The 25,794-nt window shown below is 40.6% G+C and overlaps 1 protein-coding gene across 2 annotated transcripts in view; it reads left to right on the plus strand.

Moving 5' to 3' along the window:
• Positions 1-25,794, plus strand: part of cntn6 (contactin 6) — a 71,709-nt gene that overhangs the window by 15,064 nt on the left and 30,851 nt on the right. Inside the window, exons 8-14 of one of the 2 annotated variants that reach the window (XM_073469010.1) lie at positions 9,484-9,613; positions 10,500-10,629; positions 10,952-11,102; positions 17,265-17,392; positions 17,967-18,139; positions 20,785-20,902; positions 24,007-24,165. In XM_073469010.1, coding sequence (XP_073325111.1) covers positions 9,484-9,613; positions 10,500-10,629; positions 10,952-11,102; positions 17,265-17,392; positions 17,967-18,139; positions 20,785-20,902; positions 24,007-24,165 — 989 coding nt within the window. Of the gene's footprint in view, positions 1-9,470; positions 9,614-10,499; positions 10,630-10,951; positions 11,103-17,264; positions 17,393-17,966; positions 18,140-20,784; positions 20,903-24,006; positions 24,166-25,794 lie in introns of both variants that reach the window. The other variant, XM_073469009.1, reaches the window with a different exon arrangement.

Below are 25,794 nucleotides of genomic sequence, written 5' to 3' on the forward strand. Positions count from 1 at the left end.
ATATAAACTTCTCTCTCCAAATGCTTTGGATAGCAAAAAAAAAAAGGAAAGTTTGGTGTATGTAAGTGCTAATGAAGTGGAGATTTCTGGCTCAGGGTATGAGAAAAAAAATGTTTTGAAAAGAAAAGGCCTTTAAAGATAGTATGTATAAATTCCATCCATTTCACCAAGAATGGTGATAAGGGTTAAAGCAGAACTAATAAATATCACCACGAAACTTCCCCAGTTGATTACTTACATTAAGACAATTCTTTTTTGTATTAAGTTTTCTGATATTAAATGTTTAACTATACCAAAATGTAATCTAATTAAATACACGCTACTTTGCATACAAGTCCATTTGAACATTTTGTCTCCACTGAGACATGTTATGGAAGCAAAATAGTCCAAAATCTCAAAAGTGACCAGTGCATGAAAAAATGCTGTTTTCACCTGTAGTGTCTTTTATACCAGCACTTTAGTATATATCGTTAGTTATTATTTGCATTTTTTGGTAAATGATTGCTTTAACATTTGTTCTATCTAAGGTAATTAATTATTTTCTCAGGATGAGAATAGCTGTACAATGCCAGACTGATGTGGACTAAATGGTTGCTCATTATCTGTGCTTTTAAGTGATCACAACATTAAAGATCTCCCCTGGTTTACTGGATATTTCTTTTAACTAGTGGCTTGAAGTAGAAAATTAGTTTGCTCATGTGTCAAGATAAGTCCTCTCCCTCTAAAGAATCTGAAGGAACCAGCTGTCAAACTGCTTTGAAATGAGTCATTTGTATGTCGCAGGATCGCACCGTCTACATCAGCTCGCTTCTATATAGAGAGATGAGTGAAAGTCTTCATTGTTCTGTCTGCTGCATGTGTTGAAAAGGAGCTGGAAAAGATAGGTATTGGGCTATACATTAGGCTAGATTTGATTTTTGTGTTTTTCTGTAGAACTTATATAGCTGCTGTTTTGATTCATCCAGTTTGATGTTTATTTATTTTAAACATAAATGCTTTTCAGGGTGCTTTATATCACGTATTTACAATATGATAAGCCATTAAAAACATTAAAACACAAATTCAAAAGATAGATACCCTTTAAAAGAAATAAACAAAATAAATAAAAGCAGGGAAATAAATAAATATAAGTACAAGGTTGAAAATAATTAGTGCTGAAGGATCAGTCAAAGGCAGCAAAGAGCAAGTCAAAGTCAAAGTCAAAGTGTTCCAGCTCTGTGATACAAAGTCACTAACTGCTGCTTCTCCAAGTTTAATCTGGACATGGTTAACAAACTGACTGAGAGGTTGAGAGGCTTAATTTGGTAAACGATGTTTTCAGATCCTTAACAACTGGGAGGTTTTAGACAGGCAGCAGTGGCTCAAACTCTATTATATGACACAATGCAAGCGAGTGCAGAGAACTGTGAAGCGTGACATGTGCTCAGTTTTCATTGTCTTTGTTTCTTTCTGAATAGGAGGTCCTGCAGGGACACAAAAACTTGGATTCTTAAAATGATAGTCTGCAGACTTTATAATTAAATCGACGCGGCAATCAAAGTTTTTATCTGATGCTGTGATTTCACCAAGATTTATTTTTTTGTTTTGCTTATTTATGAGGATACCCATTAGCTGTTAACCGGCACAACAGCTTCTCTAAAATGTAACAACAACAATAAAATTAACTCCAACAACAGAAAGTGTAAGTGATGTTACATAAATAAGTGTACTATGAACATGTACACATGTACATTTATTAATAAAATAAAACAAGGAACAGTAAATTTAGCCATTATAAATATGCAATATCCTGTAAGACTGTCAAAATAAACATTTTATCGACAAATAGTTCAATTATTATGACATATTAAGGCTTTTGGACCGTTATTAAAATGATTATCATGGTTTGGCTAGCTTTAGGCACCAAAACGTCTCGGTTAGGTTTAGGCACCAAAACTTCTTGACTGTGTTTAGGAAAAGATCATCTTTTGGGTTATACTGTTAGTTCAGTCATGTCACTTACGTAACTTATGTAACTTAAGTAACCTTATACTACAACACCAGTGGTGTGTCTCCAAAAATTACGCTGTTATCAGGTGTCATTCCTAGAAGCATATGGGCCACTGACCAGGCTCTTGCATTTGACCCATTGGGAGTGAAAACAGGATATTAATGAACACTACACAGTAGCATACACACTGCTTCAATCAAATGCCCATAACTACCCAGTCTACAAATATAACAGGACACTTCTCTGCTATTTTTCTGTCATAAACTATAAAACTCTGTATGAGTCAGTATATCCTTAAAACTGTCTGTGACTCAGTACCAATCACCTCAGCTATTTTTAAAGTCAATCCTCTCAGGTATTCCGAATAAATGAGGGAAAATGCTTTCACTGAATGGCCGCTCTGAACAAAACAGTTTCCTTTAAAGCATTACTTATATTTAAAGAGCCACCGTATCCATGGCCACTTGTCTAGTTTTGTAATAGTGCTTAATCCCAATAAAGGTTATTCTTGAGAAAAAACAATTTGGCTGTTGTAGAACACATATTCCATGAAGGAAGGCTAAGAGACACCAGCTTCCGTCAACCTTCAGCCAGGAAAGAGCAGAATGCACTCCCCACACCTCCTGTCTGAATGAACAGCACAGGACCAGATGTGAAGCTTGATTTAGGATTATCTGAAACTTCTGCTGATCCTTCTGAGCTGCACTGGGCCATATTGCTGGGCAATCGACCAGATGTGTTGAACAGAACATTTGAAACGTGCTTTAATGTGCTTGAAAACAGGCATGAGTGCACTTTTAATAGCAGATATCTCTCTGCTGGACCAAGACATTTTCTCATTAAGGGTAATACCCAAGAGTTTTGATTTTCAGAGACAAAACTTTGAGATGAGCACTAACTGTCAGCCTAATTCTAAGTGCTGTATCGTAGGCAACTGGACTTGTTTCAGTTTCTTGAAGACGTTTCACCTCCCATCCAAGAGGCTTCTTCAGTTCTAACCAACTGGAGAGGAGTTGCAGGCTTTTAAACTCTGTGTGGGAGTGTCCTTACAGAGTCGTTAAGGACTAGTGTGAGCTCTGAGTTTCAGAGTCATTAGGGACACTTGTGGGTTGTTGACCCAACCGGCCTTCATGTGGGTTGCTAGGGCTAGGTGAGATGGTGTGAATGGCGTGAATGGTTGTTAAGCTGTCTGGGGAGGGAGCTCTGCATTGTAGGTGGGTGATAGGTAGTGTCGTAGGCCACCTCCTCTGTTCAAAGACGGTCGTTCCAGTTGGACATAGATGGATTCTTTTAGTCCTCTTCCAAACCATCTGCTTTCTCTGGCCAATATGTTTACATTGTTGTCCTCAAAGGAATGATTTCTTCTTCAGCTGTAAGTGGACAGCAGAGTCTTGACCTGAGGAGTTGGTCCTCCTGTGTTGTGCTATTTGTTTATAAAGCGGTTGTTTTGTCTCCTCTCCAGTTAGTTAGAACTGAAGAAGCCTCTTGGATGAGAGGTGAAACGTCTTCAAGAAACTGAAACATGTCCAGGTGCCTACAATACAGCACAGAGAATTACCATGACCTGGATGACTGAGAACTTTCATCAACATGTCAGCCTATTGTTTGCACCAAAAACAGGTTTTTTGAGTCTTGTTTTTTGTTTAGCTGGAGGAAGTTCAGACACATCCAATCACTGATGTGTTTAGTTTGGATGTCATCTACAAAATATTATGTTTGTATGTTTTGCATAATTCTTTATAAATCCAGCCTGTTTACCTGTGTGCCTCACTTGACTGTACTTTGTGCCCTGTCCCTTGATTCCCATAATTTAAGGCCCAGAGTCGGTACTTCTTGTTACATAACAGTCTACTTTCTGGTGAACTAGTCCAGTGGCAGTTTGCACACATCAGGATGTAGGAGTAGTTTTCTTGTCATTTGAAGCACTCTCTATTTGTCAGCAGTAAAGTGCTCATCTCTCCTTAATGTCTATGCCTTCAAGGTCTGATCATGAAAAGAGCAGAAGGAGTTACTTGTGGTTGATTGTGCCTTCAGGTTTTGAATGTGAAATGCAGCTTTCTAAAGGGTAAGCAACTGAAATACATATGTCTAATGCAGTCTTCTGTGACAAATTAGTTGGCAAAAAATAGATACATAAAAGCTACATAAATATATTCTTCGAAAGAAAAACAGAGCAGCATTAAAAGTGAACAATGACTGAATTAATGCTATCTTAAAGATACAGTATGTAACATTTCTGCATTAAAATGTCTAAAAACAAATAGACCTTTGTTAGATATTTTGTTGAGTTGTGTACCCACATTATCCCAAATGTTCCCAATGTTCAAACCAAGAGAAATCCACAAGTTTATTTGAGGTTGCTGTGCTTTCTATTCATAAAACAGTTGTGCTTGAGTCAGTCAGATAGTGTTTCATCAGTAATGGTGATTGTTTAATGTTGTGTTCACAGCCAGCAAGCACATTTTTGCCTTGCATTACTCACGTGAGTTTGACTCTGGATTGTGCGAGTGTTTATTCACCAAAACAGCCAGATCAATTTATTGTACTCCAGCTGTAAACTATCGAACAACAGAACCCACTGAGGGTTTGTGAGTCTGTGTGTTCAGGTCAACCTCTCAATAAACATAGCACTCACCCGAGATACTGCTTCTTTTGTTTCTTTTCCCCCTTTTCGCTCTGTAACGTTACGCTCATGAAGTAAAGTACATTTCCCCTCCAGCTCCCGTCAGCACAGTACATAAACACCCAACAATGGAGGTCACCTCCACAGATCGCTGCTGCAGTCAGGTTGATCGACAGGAGTGAAGATAAATCCACTTTTTAATCCCAAAAGTTCTAAAATAATCTCTGAGCTCTCCTCCCATTGGTAGACGACTCTAGACTGCAGGTGTTTATTCCTCCAGAAGGTCCAGCTCTGCACAGAAAACTCCCAGCTTTCTCACCTCTAGTTGTATGTCTTGTGTAAACTGGATTTTCTTTAGATTACATTATCTTTATCATTTGGGTTTTCAAATGCTTATTCGACTTCGACTTCCGGGTCACTGCTCGTGTGGTGACCGGTGGCATAACGAGCAGCTTTTTTAATCTTTTTTTATGTGTTTTATGTTGTTTCTAAAGACTATTCTGGCGCACTGTCAATGGCCTTTTGTCCCTTATATCTTGGACAACTTGCGCCTGTGTAAGTGACTGTGTGAAGTTTGTCGTGTGCTGTTGGAGGCTGTGTGAAGCACGGAAGCTAAAGAGGCTAGTGATAGCTAGCACTAGCTCCGTCACACGGAGGATGGATTACACTAAAATCCTGTGGATTACGGCGTTCCTGCTGCACTTTATGGACTACTGTCTCTGTCTATCAAGCGGATACAGTCTTCCGGACACACAGCGGATCACATATTCCAGGGACCTGCTTCTGCAGCTGCGGTTGCTGTCCAACCAAGTTGTTTTCACCAAGAAGCTGCCGGAGGTGTTACAACGTAAACACACGCCTGGACATTCAGACACGTCATAACACAAAAAGAAGGTAACACGGAGGGGGAAGAAAAAGGCAAGAGTCAGAGCTAGACTGAAGCGTGGGAAAGTGAAACTCCGGACTCTTCCTTCAGTTATTTTAGCTAACGTACGCTCACTTCGCAATAAAACTGACGAACTGCAAGCCAACGTCAAGCACATGTATGAATATCGGACGGCATCAATTCTAGCATTTACTGAGACATGGTTAAATGAAAACGACAGTAATGATGCCCTGCACATAGATAGCTTTGGCTCTCCCATAAGGCTTGACAGAGACTCTGCACTCACTGGAAAGCATCATGGAGGGGGGGTCTGCATCTATGTTAACACAAACTGGTGCTCATCTGTCGTGGTTAGGGAAGAGTTGTGTAACTCCGATATTGAACTGCTGGCTATTTCCCTTCGTCCATTCCACCTACCACGGGAATTTCCACAAATTTTTATCATACTGGTTTACATCCACCCCAAAGCGAAAGCTTCTGTTGCCACTGAGCATGTCAAGAACAGGTTAGAATCAGTTTCTCCAGATGCTCCCAAATTCCTTATGGGTGATCTTAACCACTGTTCACTTGACAAATCCCTTAAAGGGTTTGATCAGTATATTGACTGTACCACACGATTTAGGAAGACACTAGACAAATGCTATGGCTCTATTCCTAACGCATACAGAGCTGTTCCCCTCCCCCCCCCCCAGGCTCTGCAGACCATAATAGCATTTTGCTTGCTCCAGCTTATCTACCTGTAGTCAAGAGGTCAGACAAAATAACTAAAAACATCAAACAGTGGACTCCAGACAGCATTGACAGACTACAGGGCTGTTTTGAAACCACTGACTGGAACTGTTTACTGTCCTCTAGCAACATTGATGAGCAGGTGGATACAGTGACATCATACATCTCCTTTTGTGTGGACAGTATAATCCCAACCAAAACCATTACAATATTCCCCAACAATAAACCCTGGGTCACTAAAGAACTAAAACAAGTACTCAATAAGAAAAAAAGAATTTTCTTCACTGGCTCGGAGGAGGAAAAGAAGGAGGTCAATCGAGAGGTCAAGCGCGCCATTGAAAAGGCCAAGCTTGACTATAAGAACAAAGTGGAGGTCTCCTTTTCCCAGGGGAACCTCCGCTCTGCCTGGCAGGGCCTGAAGAACATGGCAGCTGTGAACTGTACTACATCCAGTCGTAAACCCATCCAGGTTGATGGCTGCAACACAACATCTCTACCCAACGACCTCAACTCATTCTTTTCAAGATTTGAAAAGGACAATAGCGCAGAGCTAAAGACCATCATCTCCACACTCCATCCTGATGACTCAACTTTCACCTTCAGCAGGGAAGAGGTGGTGAGAGCCCTCAAGAGGACCAAATCCAACACTGCAACTGGACCCGACAACATCTGTGGGCGGACCCTAAAGCACTGTGCTGAGCAGCTGGGGGAGGTATTCCAGCAGCTGTTCTAGACCTCCATGAACTGCAGCACAGTGCCCCAGAAGTGGAAACATTCCACGGTCATTCCCATCCCCAAAAAGGGCCCCACCAAGGTACTAAACGACCTGAGGCCTGTGGCCCTGACCTCCTTGGTAATGAAGGCGATGGAGAGGATTGTCAAAAACTCAATCACCAAGTCTGTTGAGCCACTGATGGACCCACTGCAGTTCGCATACAGGGCCGGCAGGGGAGTGGACGACGCCAAGATATTCATCTTGGAGACCATCCACAAACATCTGAAAACCCCCAACACCACCGCCAGGCTCCTGTTTGCGGACTTCTCTTCTGCAGTCAATACCATGCAGCCACACATCCTTGCCGAGAAGTTAATAACGCGGTTCAATTTGGATCACCAGCTCACCATGTGGATTACTGACTTTTTAACTAACCGGTCACAGAGGGTGCTTGTTAATGGCTTCTGCTCTGACATTCTCCACACCTCCACCGGCTCCCGGCAGGGCTGTGTCCTATCGCCTCTGCTTTACATCCTCTACACCGATGACTGCAGATCCACCCAGCCAAATTGTCACCTGGTTAAATTCGCTGACAACACAGTCCTGCTATCTCTGCTCTCTACCCTAAACCTTCACCACAGCTCTGTTCTTCAGGACTTTATCACCTGGTGTGAGGGCGCCTGTCTCCAACTGAACTCAACAAAGACTAAAGAGGTGATTGTGACATTCTCCAGCAAGCAGAGACAACTGGCAGAGGCCATCACTACCACCATCCGGGGGAACCTGTGGAGGTGGTGGAGGAATACAGGTACTTGGGCACAATTTTTGACGGCCTTCTGAGGTTTTCCGCAAACACTGAGGTGATCCTGAAAAAGTGCCACCAGAGACAATATCTGCTCAGGAAGTTGAGATCTTTTGGAGTGAATAAAGACATTCTCCTGACCTTTTACCACTCCTTCATCGAGAGTGTCCTAACATTTTCATTCATCTCCTGGTTTTATTCCATCAGCCTGCAAGATCGGACACGTTTACTTAGCATCACCAAAGTCTGCTCTAAAATCATTGGACACCCTGTTAGAGCTCTGTCCGCTTTCTGTGACCAACAAACAATCCGCACTGCTCACAGGATCCTACATGACCCCTCACACACTCTGCACTCAGTGTTTGAGTGGCTCCCATCAGGCCGCAGGCTGCGCTGTCCACGCTGCAGAACACAAAGGAGGAGGGCCACCTTTGTCCCCAGAGCAGTCCAGCTCCTGAACTCTGACCCCTCCCTGTCCCAACATCACTGCCCCTCATCTGACTGAATGCACACAGCACACAGCACTTTACCATGAAGCACAGAGCACTTTGACTGTGACAGTCACTGAAAATACTGACTATTGCACTTTATGTGATTTTATGTTGTTGATATTCTGTTTGTCCTTTTTTAATGATGCTGCTCCTCATGCCTTTTAAATTGCCCCTCGGGGACAAATAAAGTGTTTTGAATTGAATTGAATTGAATTGAATATTCCTTTTTTAATGCAAGGTGGCTGTCAGATCAAGCTGTATTGTAATTGAATAATTAATGGAATTTTTATCTTTGGTTGAGTTGAACTGCATTTTGGTTTTTTTTAACTTCATTTCAGTATATGCATCATATGAGACATTTTTTATTTTGCTCTTAACCCGGTGATCTCCAATCCATGAATGAATCTACAGCAGAATGTGCCTGCAGGTCAGTTCCAGGCACTGACTGAGTAATGAGCAGCTGCTGTGGTAAATCAGGAGCTAATTACACGCAGATTTAAAGCGCAAATTGAATGAAACAAGTAGTGCAAATTTGCCATGGCCTTTCATGTTTGTAAATCTTACACGCAGACTGCAAGATCATTCAAACTGAGGCTGAATTTTACTTCACATAAAGACCACACACCCACGTCCCAAGTTTGGAAAAAGAAATAAATAACTGCTCTACACTGTCCATGCAAAGTTTTGGAGCAACAGCTCCAAGTCCAGTCAAGTCAAATGTATTTATAGAGCACATTTAAAACAAAAAAACAGAAGTTGACCAATAAATAATACCATAATAAAAGCCAAAGAACAATAAACGTGGGCCCTGCGATGAGCTGGCGACTCATCCAGGGATATACCCTGGCCTCCGCCCTATGTGAACTGGATTTGGCCCCAGTAACCCGCAACCCGCAATCCCCTGAAAGGGGCGATAAAGCGGCAACATCTCCGCGACCCTCACGGAAAAGCGGTAGATAATGAACTGAACTGAACTGAACTGATGAACAATAAACGTATAAAAAACTTAATGTAACATATATGAAAATGCCAAAACACTATTTCACTGAAACAATGAAAGTCAATTTTATGAAATAGACAGGACAACAAAATTCACAATGCATAATATCACTAAAAAGTGTAGGAAAAGATCATTAAACTCAGCAATTAGATATATTGGTAAACTAAATATATCTGCAATAGAACGTTGACATTTTAGTCAATAAATATTCATATTTATTGGTATTTTTCACAGATGTTGAACATCTGCACTGGGTCCAGACACTGAAAGATGCTCACATGGCAATTGATGCTAATCTGCAGTGGGAGTGTAAAGCCATCGGGAAGCCAAGGCCGACATACAAATGGTTGAAGAATGCTCAGCTGCTAACATCAGAGGTAAGAGCAACACTGAGCTATGAGATTTATGAAAAAAAAAAAATGTGAGACCAAGGATGCAATGAGGCATTATCTAAAGAAATATACACTAATATATTGTATATATTTCAAGAACAGAAATCTGAACATTTAATAGAGTCAGGTTCATTTTTATAGAGGGAATTTTGGATATCTCTCCATCAATCAGAAAATACTGTCAGCAGCCATAAAAAAATATTTTTTTACCCTTTTTTTTGAGAATAAAATGTTCCATAAATCAGGCAAAGAATGGTATTGTCGTGAACATAGTTTTTTGCCTGTTACTGGAGGACACCACTCAATGGCACACCAGAGGACTGGTAGTCATTGCTGTCCCTGCTGCTACTGACGTCATTACTGACCATGTCACTGTTCGAGTGCATATTGCAGTTTGTGGACGCATTGAGTTAATTTCTGAGGATGTGCACAACTCCGTGAGGAGCCCATAATGTGAACGCGAAAGCGTTGTTCAAAACAAGTGTATCTCTGGACAAAATGCTAACGAAGTGGAGATTTCTGGCTCAAAGTATGAGAAAAAATACGTATTTTGAGAAACCATTCTTTAAAGATATGTATTGTAAAATAAAGGGTAAAAGTTGAATACATACTCTACATTAAGACAATTGTGTTTTGAAATGTTATGTTTTAAAATGCAAATGAGGCTATCTAATTAAATATCCACTAAATTGCATAAGTTAGAGGAATAAGATACATTTGAAGTGACCAGTGCATGGAAAAAAATTGTGTTTTCACCTGTAGTTTTTCCCCTTAAGGCAAAAATAATCCAAAAGCTTTCATTCATCTCACAAAACATGTAAATAAATCAGTGAAAGGTTATCAAACATTAATCAGCTGACCTGATTTTCAGGGGAGGATCCATGTGGAAGCAGGTAGACTGACCATATCCAGGATCAGTCTGTCCGACTCTGGGATGTATCAGTGTGTGGCAGACAATGAACATGGAGCCCTCTATGCCAGCGCTGAGCTCAAGGTTGTAGGTAAGCAGTTTGCCTGCTCTGTATCATTTACAATGAGCTGAACTGAAGGCTGACACATACTGTATGTACATTGTGTTGTCATTGGAATGGAAGTGCATCATCTCATCAAGTAAATGAAAAAATAAATAGAGGCTGGCCTAGCTCCTCACTGAGCCATGGCCTCGCTCTTTCATTTACATAATTCTTTCACACAATAAGCCAGTCTGCTGGTGAAATAGAATTCCCGTAATTGCCGGTGATGCACTTGACATTTCTGCTGATGCACAGCTGCTGCCCCTCCACAAAGCGAGACAAATGGCCTTAACACGGGTCTGTTCCTCAGCCTCCCCGCCTGACTTCACCCGCCGACCCGTGAAGAAGTCCACAGTGATCCAGAGGGGGGGTGAGGTGGTCTTAGAGTGTCGCCCCCACGCTTCCCCCAGAGCCACAATCTCCTGGTGGAGAGGGGGTGAGCTCCTGAAGGACAGCAAGAGGTAGGGTACTGTATGCACCGCTGCTCATGCCATTGATGGCATCTGTTCGAGGGATTTTTTCATATGGTCATTTTCATTTCTAGGACTCATTGTTATTTATGCCTCTGCTCAAGGGGACTTTGGAAGTCAACGTTGCATAACGCAGCCTTGTTTGGCCCAAGAAAAATGTTTTATATCAGATGGACACGTTTTTCTTCACATAGAAATAGATGTTGGTTTTCTGTTGACATGCAGTTGTTTTGTCTGGTGGCGTTTTACTTGATGTAAGACTGAGGCCGTGATCCCTACTTTATCCATGTTCTTAAGGCACAAGATAAAGAGTGCAATATGATTTGGCTGTTTGAAACTTCAAAGCATCCAGTGCTCCACTGTTTCGCAGCTCTTCGAGGCAGTCAAAGTGCTGGATGTAGAACAGAGATCCTGCAGGGACGCTCTCTGTGTGAAAACCACAGAGAAAAACAATCTGACAACATCCCTCTGTGAAAGTCAACCTCGGGCTACATGACAGGCCACACTGTGTCATGATTTAAGGTCTGAGGCAAAACCTACAAGTTAAAAGAAACAGTCGGTTGTTGCACTCGGCCTTAGCAGGGACTAATACACACAATAAGAAGCAACCGAGTTCAAACACAGTGTGACAGCTGCTTTCATTAAATGTTTGGTGAAAGACTAGGGGAGATAAATGTTCATGTGGAATCAGGGAAACAGGTTTGGTAATTGATAGACAGGTTCAAAAAATAAAGAGAGTCCAACTGTTTCCAGAAAACTTCACAATGGTTTAGCAGTTGTTACCAGTCAGTGAAAATCACTTTCCAGCATGAATCCACCCGGACTGCTGTGGGACTGAAGGCAGATCTGACCCTCTGAAGGAAGCTCCAAGCTGAAACTCCATTATTTTAGTCCTGTGACATAATATTGGAGGATTTAGTTATTTTCTTAAGGCAAAGAAGGTTTGTATCCTGATGTTCTCCATTTAAGACATAGTTCAGCATGCTCACACATCATCAGACACACACAACTAAAAAGTATGTCTCTTTTTAAAAACGCAATCCGAAAGCCTTGTCAGTCTCAGCTGTACAATTAACTTGTACTGTGCCAGCTGTCTTTTTGAGAGAGCTTTAGTGAAAACAACTTCCTTCAGAGGGAGACTTTGAAATAAAGAGGGCAAGAGGAAAAAAATTGTAGTCGGATTTCTGAAACTTTTGACCAATCAGCTGTTTAAAAAAGGGTCCATTTAAAATGCCTATGAAGTTACTTCTTTCTTCAATACTTTCTCAAATAATGAGTTTAAAAAGGCAGTGTGCTGATTTAAAGTAATTCTAAAAAGATGCTTAAAAAATTACAGGAATTCTGACATAACATTAAAGGTTGTTCATTAAACAGTTAACCCAAATATGAAAATGCAGTCATCATCTACTCACCATCATGCTGATGTGAAGTCTGGTGAATTTTTGTAGTCAATAAAACATTTCTGGAGCTTCACAGCAACAGTAGCGTTGCAGTATTCTCCTTAACAACTGAAGTAGGTGGGTTTGTGTTTTAAAACGTTAAAAAAAAACATGAAATGGCCTCATACAGCTCGTCCGGTGTAATCCAGTCTCCGGAGGCCCTGAGATCCCAAATAGATTTGAAAAGGCGTTATTGCGTCCAAAATCTTCACTGTTCCTGCTAAGCTAAAACCATATGCATGCACCCCGTCTGAAGTGGATGCATGAGCTCGACCACACGTCAAGGGTGTAAAAAACTCTTCTCAAATCAATTTGGGAGACTCCGGAGACTCGGATCAACTAAATTAACTGGATGGAGCCATTTTAAGTTGGGGTTTTTTTCAGTTTTTTTCTTTATGCTTTCAAACAAGTCCTCATCAGTTGTTTAGTAGAATGCTGCAAAGCTGTTTTGCTGTGAACCTCAATTTTTTTGCAAATAGTGTAGTAGAATTTCTAGAATGCATATAAGCAGCATCAGGAGTTAGCTTGTGTATTAATAGACAGCTACGACGACGGCTAATAATGGCAATTCACAGCCGAACCACTGACATTGTGTGAAAATCATCAGCCTTGATACTCAAGGGAGGTGCCCCAGACAGCTGTGAACATGTAGTCAAGGAGCAGGGAAGTTGCACATGTTCATTAAAGGTGTGTGTCAAATTTCCTCTTCTTCTTCCTCTCTTTCTTCCTCATCAAAAATGTATCCCCTCCCCATCACTTTCAAACAGCAAAATACTGACAGCAACACAGACAAATCATTCAAGTCTTCATGTCACAAGTCAAGTCAAGACACAAGTCTTTTATTTTATTTTCTGTCAAGTCAAAGTGCAAGTCGTCAAATCAGTGATCAGAAATCAACCTAAGTCCAAGTCACAAACCTGGTCCTCACTGGCTTCCCACCTGCAAACATTTCTAATTGTATTTGTTGAAATGTATGATTTGTACCAATGGGCAAGTATTCGTTTTATTCAAAACCCCCAAAACCCAGTCAAATGCTACCAAAGTCATTTGTCCTACAAATGTCTTTACCACTGAGAGTTTTTCAAGTGAATTACATTTTTTCTCCCGCAACAATATCATGCTGAACACAATGACCTGATGGCACTCTTCCAGCAATCAAACTCCAGACATGTAATTTCTGTGGAGTGGAGTGGAGTGTTATATCTATGGAGGCAAGTTTCTGTTGAATTTCTGAAATTAGTTTCACTAGAAAAAGTTACAAATGGAAAAACCCTTGCCTCACACAGCTGTACCCAGGGCACGGGTTATTTCACTGAATTTCTAAACCTCAGTGGCTCACTTAAACCTGCTGGCAGGACATCTGAACAAAGTGTACTATGATAATCTATTTGGTGAATACAGTGCATGCTCATTCATTTTGATGCATAGATATGAGTGATAAGAAATGGAATTAAAAAAAGGGGTGGGGGGCATTAGCTCAGGTGGCAGAGCCAGCGTCCCATGTACAGAGGCCCTGTCCTAGCTGCAGTGGCCCTGGGTTCAAGTCCCAGCCTAGGGCTGCCCACTGCATGCGCCTCCCCCCATCCCGCCCCCCGTCATCCCCGAAGCTGTCCCATCAATAAGGCCAAAAAAAAATTACAAAAAGAAATGTAATAAAAAAAGACATTTTGTGATTTTACATGGCTTGAGTTGGACAATGAGGTGTCTTTTATGATTGTCTCACTCGACTAGCGCTCCTGTATTTTGTAAGGCTTGTACATTCTCTTTAGGAAACCACCATCTGATGAGACAAGTAACTGATTTTCAATCAAACGTCTTCATTCAGTTCAAACCAAGAGGAAATGTTAACATCTCCGAGTATAGTGGTTTGAGTATCAAATCGTCTCTCTCAGTCAAAAAGGACACTCTAGTCGCTGAAAGTCATGGCAATCTGACCAGAATCCTTTCTAATGCACTTATTAAACACTGTGGCATATGCTGACTCTAAATTTGTCATTTTAATTTGCATGCTGGTTATCTGCCAGTTGAAGTGTGAAGTGTATAGCTGCTCTCTTGCTGGTTGTTCCTCTCTCATTTTCTTTTTGGGCTCTGTCTGAGATCAATATCTACAGTCATATTTCCATTGGCTCTGCATAACTCACTGGGCATGGCTCAACATGTGACCAGTTGGATTGATTAGTTATCATGATTTTTCCATTGCTTGGTCATGAGGAAAGGAAGAAAAATTACCCAGGCATTACCCAGGCAGCGCATTTGGAAAAATGAATAGAAATTCTCAGCATGGGACTGGGTTTGTCTACAAAGCGAGATAGTTCTTTACGTTTGTATTTGTTTTGCAGCTCATTGCCCCCCAGGTCATGTTCTCAGTGCGCCTCCATCACTCAGTGTTTGATATTTTTGTCAATAAATCAGCGCAAAATACCCTGTGTCAGACATGCTCTCTGGGTCTCAGCTCGGCTCGAGTGAATACATATTTATTCTTGGGAGCCGATGTGAAATTGTTTGATTTTTGAGCTGGCTGCTCACAGCATTTCTGTTTGATTTACTGAATCCAAAGGTCACAACAGGAGGCCATAATCTGCCTTATTTATGCATATGTTTACATGCCTTCCCACTTGTATGTGCAGAACCAAGGCACCGGAATAACTGTTGTAGGCTAAAATATGGAAGGTGTAATTCCTGTAGGACGCGGGGAACATTCCATCGTATTTATTGTTTCAGGTTTAATTCCTTAATGAAGTCTCTCCAAGCTGTGTCTTGTCCTGACGAGAGAAGATATGAGTTAATAAAAATGTTGCTACACTCATCTAAGTCACTTTCACTTATCACCGAGGGCTCAATATATGATCTTAACGAGCAGCTGCGACTGGTGCGGCAAGAGAATTCTGGGCTTTTTTGCCCTTGATTTCGCCTTTCAGACTACAGACAGGTTGCCTGACCTTACTGGTGAAGGTTTTGGAGCTGTATGCAGCCTGACAGGAAAACTGTTAAACAAGTTTTTCAGGTAATATATTTATTCCCAGTTAATATTATCCTTACAAAAAATAAAAACAACTGAATGACTTGAGCATCAAAGACAAGACAGCAAAATGCAGAGCTCTTTTTATTGGATAGCATAGGAAACAAAGAATGAGTATAAGAGGGTTTAGAGCATTTACAATAAAGACATTTTGGGGTTTACGTAGCATTTCTTTTTTCATTATACGACCCTAACCCCACTTAATACTAACCCTGACCCTATCGTGGAAATTATATCTGTATATCTGTATTTGTTCCAGAGTTAATTTTATGGGCTACTACAGGCAGCAGTGTGTCTATATGATGCTCTTGCACTTTCGCAACCACACATTGCTACTTGTTACTGTGATCATGAAAAGTATACAGGTTACAACATAGCATAGTACTGAGGATTTATAGTATATGATTGAGAGAATAGCATTGGATCCAAGATGAAACTGAGAGGAGGGCGGTATTGAAAGAAAAAACTGCAATTACAAATCCAGCTGCACCACGGACAGCGCCACGGATTTATGATTTATCAATACACAGCACAGTTCAGCTACTGATTTTTCAGAGCCACGGTCGGGGTCATAGATTCTAACATGCACAAACCTCAGTCGGATAAAGAATCAATGAGTCAGGCAGACTAGACTAACATCTTCAACTAACCGCCCCCCTGCTCCTGCACTCTCTCTGATGCTAGTGGGCGGAGAGGGGATGTGTTTTGGTCATGTTGCCAACAAAGGGGATAGCATCCCCACAAACCTCACTCAAATTACCAACTGATTACCATAGATTATGTTAATTAGCTTAGTTTTTTCCTGCACCCCCACAGCCCTGCCTGCACATAGTTCTGAAACCAAACCTAGAAGATTTTCACACTTTAAAAATCAAATTAATCGTCTGGAGAAATCTTATAGCAAAGTACAATATAGTTCATGGGTGTAAGTCACAAACTGGGGTGTAACTCAGTTGGTAAGAGCATGTGTCCTTGCTGCAGCAATCCAGGGTTCAGATCCAACCTGTCTGTGTGTGTGTGTGTATATATATATTGATATATGTAAAACTAGTGAGTTACAAACTGCTACACAAAGACAACCTCTGTACAATTCTTGTTTTAGTCACATTTCTTTCATGTGTTCTCATTAGACTCCTGCTTTATTTCTCCCATGAGACCAGCCTGACATTTTTTCAAGTGAGATGCTTCAGTATGCATGTATCCATGTTATTACTCTTCAGTAATGGCCTACTGTATAGCATGTTGATACTATCTCCATGTGCTGTAGAGCGATAAGGCGGCAGGTAAAGGTCCCATTCAAATTGCCTCTCTCCAGTGCTGCTCTCCTCTCCCTATCGCCCTCCTGCCTGGCCCTGGTGGCCTGTTGTGTATCCAATTAATATGTGCATTTAAGCCACTGTGCTGTCAATACTATGCTGACCCTACAGCAAATCTGTTCTGCTCCAGCTAAGATAATTGTTATCTTCTGAGGCGTGTAAATAGACTTTTGGAATAGATTCTGAAGCCTTCATTCAAAATGAAATAAATATGGGGAAAAAGTTCAAATGGCCTGAGAAATGACACCGTATCTCAGTCAGGAAGTAGTTAATTTGATTCCTATCATCACTTCTCATTCAATTATTAATTCAAGAATTGATAATTATATGCCGTATGTGATCTCTTGATGGGCTGTTTCAGTTTTGTCACTCTCCTCAGACAGACTATCATGGAGGATGGGACTCTACGTATCACCAACATCTCTAAATCTGATGGAGGGAGGTTCACATGTGTGGCCAGAAACCAGTTTGGAACCTCCAGTAGCACAGGAACGCTGATGGTGAAAGGTATTTCTTTCTTTTCCACAGGTTTTCACTACTGCACCTTTTAAGCCAAGGGTTTAAACTTTTGTTAAGGGGAAAAAAATACTAGCTCAAGCATGAAATTGATAATGAAATATATAGCCATTTTATGTTCCCGCCGGTTTGACAGACGTATAAGTCATCCATGGTTTTGTCAGCTTTGAGTTATTGTTCATGTAGCAGAGTGGGGCAAACCACCGCCGTCTATAGCTGTGAGAGAGGAATATTTTGTCACCAACATTTAATTTAAAAAGAGCTGCTGTAGCGTTTTCAGATTTGGGTTTTTAAATAATGATGATTATAGAGAGGGAGTTCTTTTTTCCTTTCTAGTTGACATTGTGATTGCAGTGTGTTTAATTATTCATTACTGAGTTATGAGAGGCATTCACTTCCTAAGTGAAGTTATTTAAGGTCACTTAATTACACTGATAGAGCAGAATCAGTCTCACTATTCTGCGTAAATTAAGCTTTATTACCTTCTTCATTTGCCTGGATTTTATATAGATAGTGTGCTACATACAGAAACAATTCTACTTTTTTTCCTCCTGTGTTGCTATAGAGCCTACCAGGATTATAATTCCTCCCTTGAGTTTGGACGCCACCGTGGGACAGAGCCTTGTGTTGCCCTGTGAGGTGTCCGGTGATTCGTCTCTGAGTCCCATCTTCAAGTGGTTTTTCAATGGGAAAGCCATTGATTTCAACAGGCAGGAGCACTTTGAGATGATTGGAGGGGTATGTATAATGTGGGTGCACACTTGGTGATTTAAGGCAAAGAAAATCAGAGCCAAGGATTTGACCTATGTAGGCTAGAGCTGATACTGAAGCTCCAGGGAGCTGTGTTATTCTTACACTTTATGTCTGTGATATTCATATAGAAACTTCTTCATTGTGCATTAAATTTCCCTGGATGCCTCTCACTCTTCTAATTCTTCATCAAAACCTAGATTAAAATAATGTACTTTGTAATAGCAGGTGACTCACTGCAGCATTTAGATAATAGTGAAATTTAAGGAAGCTTTACTTGTAAGACAAGACTGTATTTCTTTCCTGTAGTCTAGCAGAAAAAAGAGAACTACATGATGTCAAAGGAACGGTTTGACAATTTTGGAAAATGTTGTTTTGTCGCTGATATTTTGATCATTTCTGTGCTTTAAATACGGACAGGCATAAATCCCAAGGGGGACAGGGGGGGACAGGCCCCCTAAGCCTGGGAAAAATATGGTTTCTTCCCCGAAATATATAACTGTAAACACAACTATGTGTTTTTCAATAAACACACAATAAAAGCACTTGTGCCTCTCTAACCTTCAGCAGTGGCAAATGATGCAGGTACAGCACATGTGTGGGAACCTGAGTCTGTCGATGGTGGTCGACCTCCGGTAAATAGTCAAAGGATTTGTTAGATGTTTCTTTACTTCTCCCACCGAATAGAGTAAAACACATTTATAATCACTGGACTGAATTAGAGGTCACTCTTAATGTTAGCTAGCAGTTGCTATGGAACCACAGGAAAGGTTTGCCAGCACGCTAAAATCGCCATTTTACATTAATCAACCATGGTGAGCAACATGTGTGATTCTACATCAGTGAGATGAGATGATTTGTGAGATTTATAGTTCAACACACACTGTTCCCTGATATTGTACCTTAACATTTAGAAAAAACGGCACAGTATGTACCTTGGGAACATATGTACCTTTTGTCCCTAAAACGTTACACATGGTTACCTTGAGGTTCAGCATTTAGTCCAATTACATGAGGGCACATTAGTGTAGATTGGTGCTTGGGGGACAGAAATGAATTCCTACCCTGTTTCTGAGAGTGTAACTTCAGCAAGTGCTTGTAGAAGAAAACGTAGCAGTGTAGCCCTCCCAATGTGACGCAGTAACAAAATGTTTGTGAGCAGAGTTACAGTACAACTTTTGGCATCCCCGTTAGGAACTGCTCTTGAGAAAATTTCATGTCCTTGTCCCTCCAAAGTTGATATTAGATTTTTGCCCCTGAATATGGGGCTAGGGGCAGGACGGTATTAGCCTAGCTTAACATAAAGACTGAAAGCAGAGGGGGACAGCAAACCTGGCTTTCTCCATAAGTTCAAAATTACAGTATGTCCACAAGCTCAGCAATTGTATTCTCATAGTTTTCCATGTAGAAAGCCCACACAGTACATCAGAAGATCACTGCACCTGGTAGTTTGTTAAGAATGTGGCACTTAACTCCCCACAAATCCATAAATTGTTGTCTTTGCGTGCCGTTTATGTGCAGATTAAAGAAACGAGATAGAACTTGTTAAAGGAACAGTTCAATGTGCTTTGCTTTCCATTTGAAGGTTGCAAGATAAGATCGATACCATCCTCATGTCTGTCCGTTAAATAAAAAAGGTTAACACCAGCAGCCTGTTAGCTTAGCTTAGCACAGATAAAGACTGGAATGCTGGCTCTGACCGGATGAAGCAAAATCAGCCTACCGGCTCCCCTAAAATTCACTAATATTATGTATGTCTTGTTTGTTTAATCTATACAAAATGTTAGGGGTTATGGGTCCCAGGCCGGGAGGGGTTATGTATTGGACAATTGCCAGCCTCTGAGCACTTGCCACTTTTGCTTTTAAGACTGTGTGTCAGAAACCCTGTGCTTGTACATGGAATTCAGAGATGCCAGCAGATGATACAGTGTGTTATGTCTGAGAGGGAGACCTGTAAACAGGGATGACATTTCTCCAGCCTGGAGGTGATTTCACTGTATGAGCAAATCAATCAGTTTCTCCCCGAACAAAAGGGAGCCTAAATTTTTGTAATCACAAGATTTATGCTCCCTCTGGTTGAGCACACCAGGCCCACTGAAAGTCTGTGTGCAGCACTGACATTTCCACAGTGAACATAAAAACAACAGCTGTTTTACTTGCCTTTTCTTTCTGCTCAGAGGGACTGATTTCTGTATCCCTGTACTTTTCTGAGAAAAAAACTTTTGAAAGTGATGTGTGTGTGTGCGAGAACATGACAGGAAAGTGAAAAAAGCAGCTTTGAAAACTCTTACTAGAGCCATTCATCTGAGCTGAAAGGGTAAAGTATAAACACAACAAACATGATTCAAAGAAAAAAAAAACGTTTCAAAACAAGTCATTTTGTGTTTCCTCCCCTACAATGTAAAACTGAATTAATTTGTTTTGCTAGACTGTAATGTTTTTTTTTTCTTTTTTCCTGGTAGTCCTGTGGTGAATTCTTCCAGGATTCTTTTCATGGAGGATTTACTGCATGTGACAGAGAAAGAAATTGAATGTGTTCCGAGGATTCTCCATACTTCTGTTTTTGACTTTGTTGCGTCTGCTGTTTTTTGTCCTCTCCAACACTTTTATTCCAATGTGTTTTCTGTCATCAGGGATTTGCAGGTGACCTGATGGTGAGGAACATTCAGTTAAAGCATTCTGGGAAGTATGTGTGCATGGTACACACTGAAGTTGACACTGTTTCAGCAGCGGCAGACTTAATTGTCAGAGGTATGCCTTTTCCTCCTTTCTTACAGTGCTTGTCATTTTTTACACTCTGTGGAGGTTTTTAAAATGCTTCTGTATTTTGTTGAGTGTGTATATGTGTGTGTGTGTGTGTGTATGTGTCTTAAGATGAAGACACACACATCCCTCTACTGTCGGTTAAGAGCTGTGTCATCAAGATGTCAGCTTTCAGATGTTCAGAAAACGACTTTAATAGACTTTCAGATTGACAACCACGAATGTGGTCAAATTACAGAATTATTCTGTTTTCAACCCAGAGGCTCTATGATCGTTACACTCACCTTGAAGAGATATTTTAAGTCACGCTTAAGCTTCAGGGCTATCCAAAAAGATCAGAGACCAGCATCATGAATGAATCATGAATAAATGGTTGGCAATGAATTCAACACCATACTGTGGGGGACATTTAAGTATCTTAAATAAGTTCATAGACATATTCCAGGCTGGTGTGCTCGGTATCAGCATGTAATTTGATTCAAGGGTCATATGACTTTTGATACATCATTCTGGACTTGCAGCATTCTTTCTAGTTTGGCATTACTAATGACTGTTATGTGATCTTAAGCTATCAGAACAAGTTGTGATTTACCTTTTTACTACGCTGTCACTTCTGTTAAAACATCAAACACATCATATCTGTGTGGAGCAGTGATGAGACCCGAATTTAAATGATTAGATTTAGAGGAAATCGCTTTAAAACAATCATCAACGCCACATTACCATCATGTTTTCTGCACAGTTTTCTACTGTTTGAGGATTGGCACTCTTTTATTTACATCATCTTGTTGCACCTTCGTCTTCTGTATATCATAATGGCACCTGACTGGAGAAAATTGAGGATAGAGACATATCATAATATGGTTTGGCATCAGCAAAGAGAAAATAATAGCCTAGTTTAGTGTCACGGCCTCTCACAAGAGTGCGAGCACAGCCTGTTGCACTACACAGTTAATTTTTAATTTGAAAATCGATTTTTTTTTCCCCCATTACAAATCCAAAAAAGCCATAGCTCCCACTGATGACATTGATGCCCTCTGGTAATTTAGAGATTGGATATTGGAGACATCTAAAACTTTCTATTACATGGTCAACCCAGTCCTCAGAATAAATGTGAACAACTTATGTTCTGCAACCCACTGATATGTTGAAAAATGTCTCAATCAGGGTTTTAGTGGTATTTGTTTAAGTACTGGAGTGCAACTAAGATGCACTTGTGCAATGTGCGTTACATTATGGCTCATTTTGAAGTTCAAGTAACAGCCATTCCTACACTGGCAAGTTTGCATACATTAGTCAATTATAACTGACCATGTGATTAATATTATAATTATGTAATTATATAAAGATTACTTTTATACTCATACGTTATTCTACTTAAGTATACATAATAACTTTGACCTTTTTAGCTGTTCCAAAAAATTAAATGATGTTTTGCTGCCTTGTCATCATTAACAGTTGACGTTATGTAGCTATAAACCGGAAGAAAAGGAATCACAAAGATGATCGGCATCTTTCAACATTTTCTTGCACGTTACTCAGAGCATGAGTTGTCAGTATGACGTCTTTGACCATTCTGTTTGTTTGTTTTTTTGGGGGGGTTTTTTGTCCTTTTTTTTGGCTCTCTTGCATGACAGACATTTTAGTGATGTGTGCGGCACTCTGGTGTGCTCCGGTGTGCTCCGGTGTGCACTAACCCTGACCCGATGTCTCGTTAAAATCATCCATTGGTTTCACACTTATAAATGGTGAAATGCAGCCATCGCCATCCTCTTATGTCCTGACATGGAGGTCAGCTTGTATCTAATGTGAACGTGATATGACACACATTGTACATATGTCTATATAGTACATTAGAAATGTACACATTTGAACAGATCTGTGGTTTGCAGAAACATAAAATGCCAACATTTTATCTTGGTGACATTGTAGGATTTTAATGGCTGAAAAAATACTTTGACATGTGCTGCCATCACTAAAGACAAGTCCTGAAAATGGGAGGTTGTGTATGCAATGACAACTTCAATGTACACAGACACCTGTTGTTTTCATTCATAAAGGTGCAGTGCACTCTATATGCACTTGGAAAAGGTTATGGAATACAAATTGAAGGGGTGTGTTGATTAATTATTACTGTATGTTCTCAGCCAGTCACTTTCTCAGCCTGATCCCTCTCACAGTCATGAATAACTAAACCAAATAACCAAATGGAAAGTCCAGGCCGGCCTCCCCATGTAGGAAGATAATACCGGTGTCTCGGAGGGTCAGATTGGCAAGGAATGGCATAAGAGTCTGCAGCCAAAGTCAGATGGTGCAGCTCTTACGATCAGACTGCACGTTTCCGTGTGCATAATCTGAAACCAAACGTTGCTGATACCCAGTGATCGTCTTCCAGCAGCAGGTAGTCCCGCTGAGGGCTCAGTGCTACTTTTGCAGATTTGTGGGCTTAGCAGGAAATCTCATGTCAGTTATCCAAGTCTCAGCCTGTTTGTTTGATCTCATGTTGCTGCTTTCTCTAATTTCAATGAGATCCCAATTGAAAATCTTGCCTTGTTGTTTCAAATCCCTGGTTCATGAATGGTCTGTCGAGTTATTCATAATTACTTCTTTCCTCTTGGTTAGCTAATTTAGTACAAACGGGCTCTGGAGCTTATGGATATTTTGTTCCAGGAACAAAAAAGGTCAAATTTCTCAATGTTGTTGCCTGAAAAGAGTCAATGATTCACTTTACCATATTATATTTTTCAGTTTAAACATCACAGAATTTATTCTCACGACTAGGGAAGTGGTAATTTATTATCAAAAGCAGCAACTTGAGGCCTCAAATATAGTAAACTAAGACAGACGATCTCACCTAAGTTCCAACTGAGCTGCACTATTCAGTATATTGATTAGACTGGCACTCCCAATAGAACCAATTATAGCTCCACTAGCCCTGAATTGAGGTTTTTAGCCGGGTTATGAATCACTTAACATCTGTGTTGGGATCTGAGCGTGCCACACCAACCTGAGCTGACTTCATTTGTTTTGGCTGCTGCTGTGCACTGAGGCTGATGCAGGTGTGTGTCTGTCCTTGTTTCTGGGTGTTGCAGGACCTCCTGGTGCCCCGGAGGGCCTGCTGGTGACTGACATTACTGACACTACTGTGCAACTATCCTGGGGCTCTGGGCCTGACAACCACAGCCCTGTTACCATGTATATGGTGCAGGCCAGGACCCCCTTCTCTATAGGCTGGCAGACTGTCAGAACAGGTAACAGCTGCACCACCATCCACTTATTCTCAATTTATGCAAGTCAATACAGAGGAATTACACTTTAATATGTGAGTCTGTGGTCATTTAGCAGACTTTACTCTCCTTTTCAGATGCTTTGCTTATAAAAGAGAAAAGTTGAAAGTATTTCATATGAATGAAAGTTTGTTTTGTGAGCCGTTGCTAGGCAACAAGAAATAAGTTATAAGACTGATCAGGATCCTGTTGTTGAAGTTCTTTACTTGATGATTTTTTTTCTCATTCTGAAGTTCACATGTGGAAAAAATGATGTAACTTGACAGAACACAATGTAGCATGCTCAAACTAATTCAGACTGGATATTTTTAGGCACGTTTTAAAAAAGCCAATAACAATGGTGGTATTCATTTTCTATGCAAACACATAAGAGAAACAAACTTTTGGGTCACAAGGATCCCTCAAAGGCGTTCTCCAGTGATATATCACAGCTGTTTCATTAGGTTTTGGGACTCACAACCCCTAAATTTCCCATAATGCAACCAAAAAATAACTTTTGTTCGACCCTCCCTGCCTGCTCAATGCCCAGGTCTTTCAAACTCCACTCCCCAAGTAACTCCACAGCTTTCAAGTCTTCAGGGTTACTGCAGAAAGTTCCCTTTCGAGCCACAGAGGGCATTATACAGCTGTTGTCACAGGTAGAGTACTAATCTTTGTGGCTGATAAATTGATCTTCATGTGTAAAATCTGTGGAGTGACCCTTTAGTGTTGTGAACATACAGTATGAACACAGTGGGACGTTTTACAGCTGATCTGCGGTAGACAAACTACATTAGGTAAACAGTGTTTCTGATATTCAGCAAACATACAGTGATTTGAGTATTTCGGTATTGAAATAATTTGTATCTTACCAATCAGCTAGTGACACACATATATCTGCATTAAGCTAATATTGACCTGCCCAGTTTATCCATCAAGCTCTTGCTCAATTAGTTAGCTACAGTGTGTGTGCAGTTTGGAGGAAATGTGTGCCCACCATGACCAAACATTTGAAAAAATTAATTAGCTGAAAACAGTGCAGACAATTACAAAAAAAAAATAATAATCATATTTGAAAATGTGTTGTTTATGACACTCCCCATTGTCGCGGTTAAACAGGGGGGACCAAAACAAAGACACGCAGTCAGCAAGTAATTAGAACAAAAAACGAGCTTGGGAAACATAAAGCTGTAAATTCAAATCCAAAATCCAAAAATGCAGCAACAAAGACAGATGACAAAACAGGAGAAATCCAAAAAACAAAAGCAAAACAAAGTACAAACCAAAAACATTTAGGGCATTTAAAAAGCAAAGCAAAAGAGCAAAGTACACGACGGGAAGATGGGACAAAGAGACACAGGAACACAAGGGCAAACCAGAACATCTGACCTGGCAAAGAGAAAGGGGAAGACAGGGATTAAAATACCCAAGGGGTGATTAACTAATAGAACATAGGTATGGAATGAGAAGGGCGAGAAAACAGACAAAGGGAGGAAACAAAAAGCAAAACATGACACATGAGGACAGAACAAAATAAAACAGGAAACAACAAAACCAAAAACTCAAACTGTGACACCCATTAGCTGTAGTAGCAACAGTTAGGACCAGCAGTAT

This window comes from Pagrus major, chromosome 6, assembly GCF_040436345.1.
Source record: "Pagrus major chromosome 6, Pma_NU_1.0".
Lineage (NCBI taxonomy): Eukaryota > Metazoa > Chordata > Actinopteri > Spariformes > Sparidae > Pagrus > Pagrus major.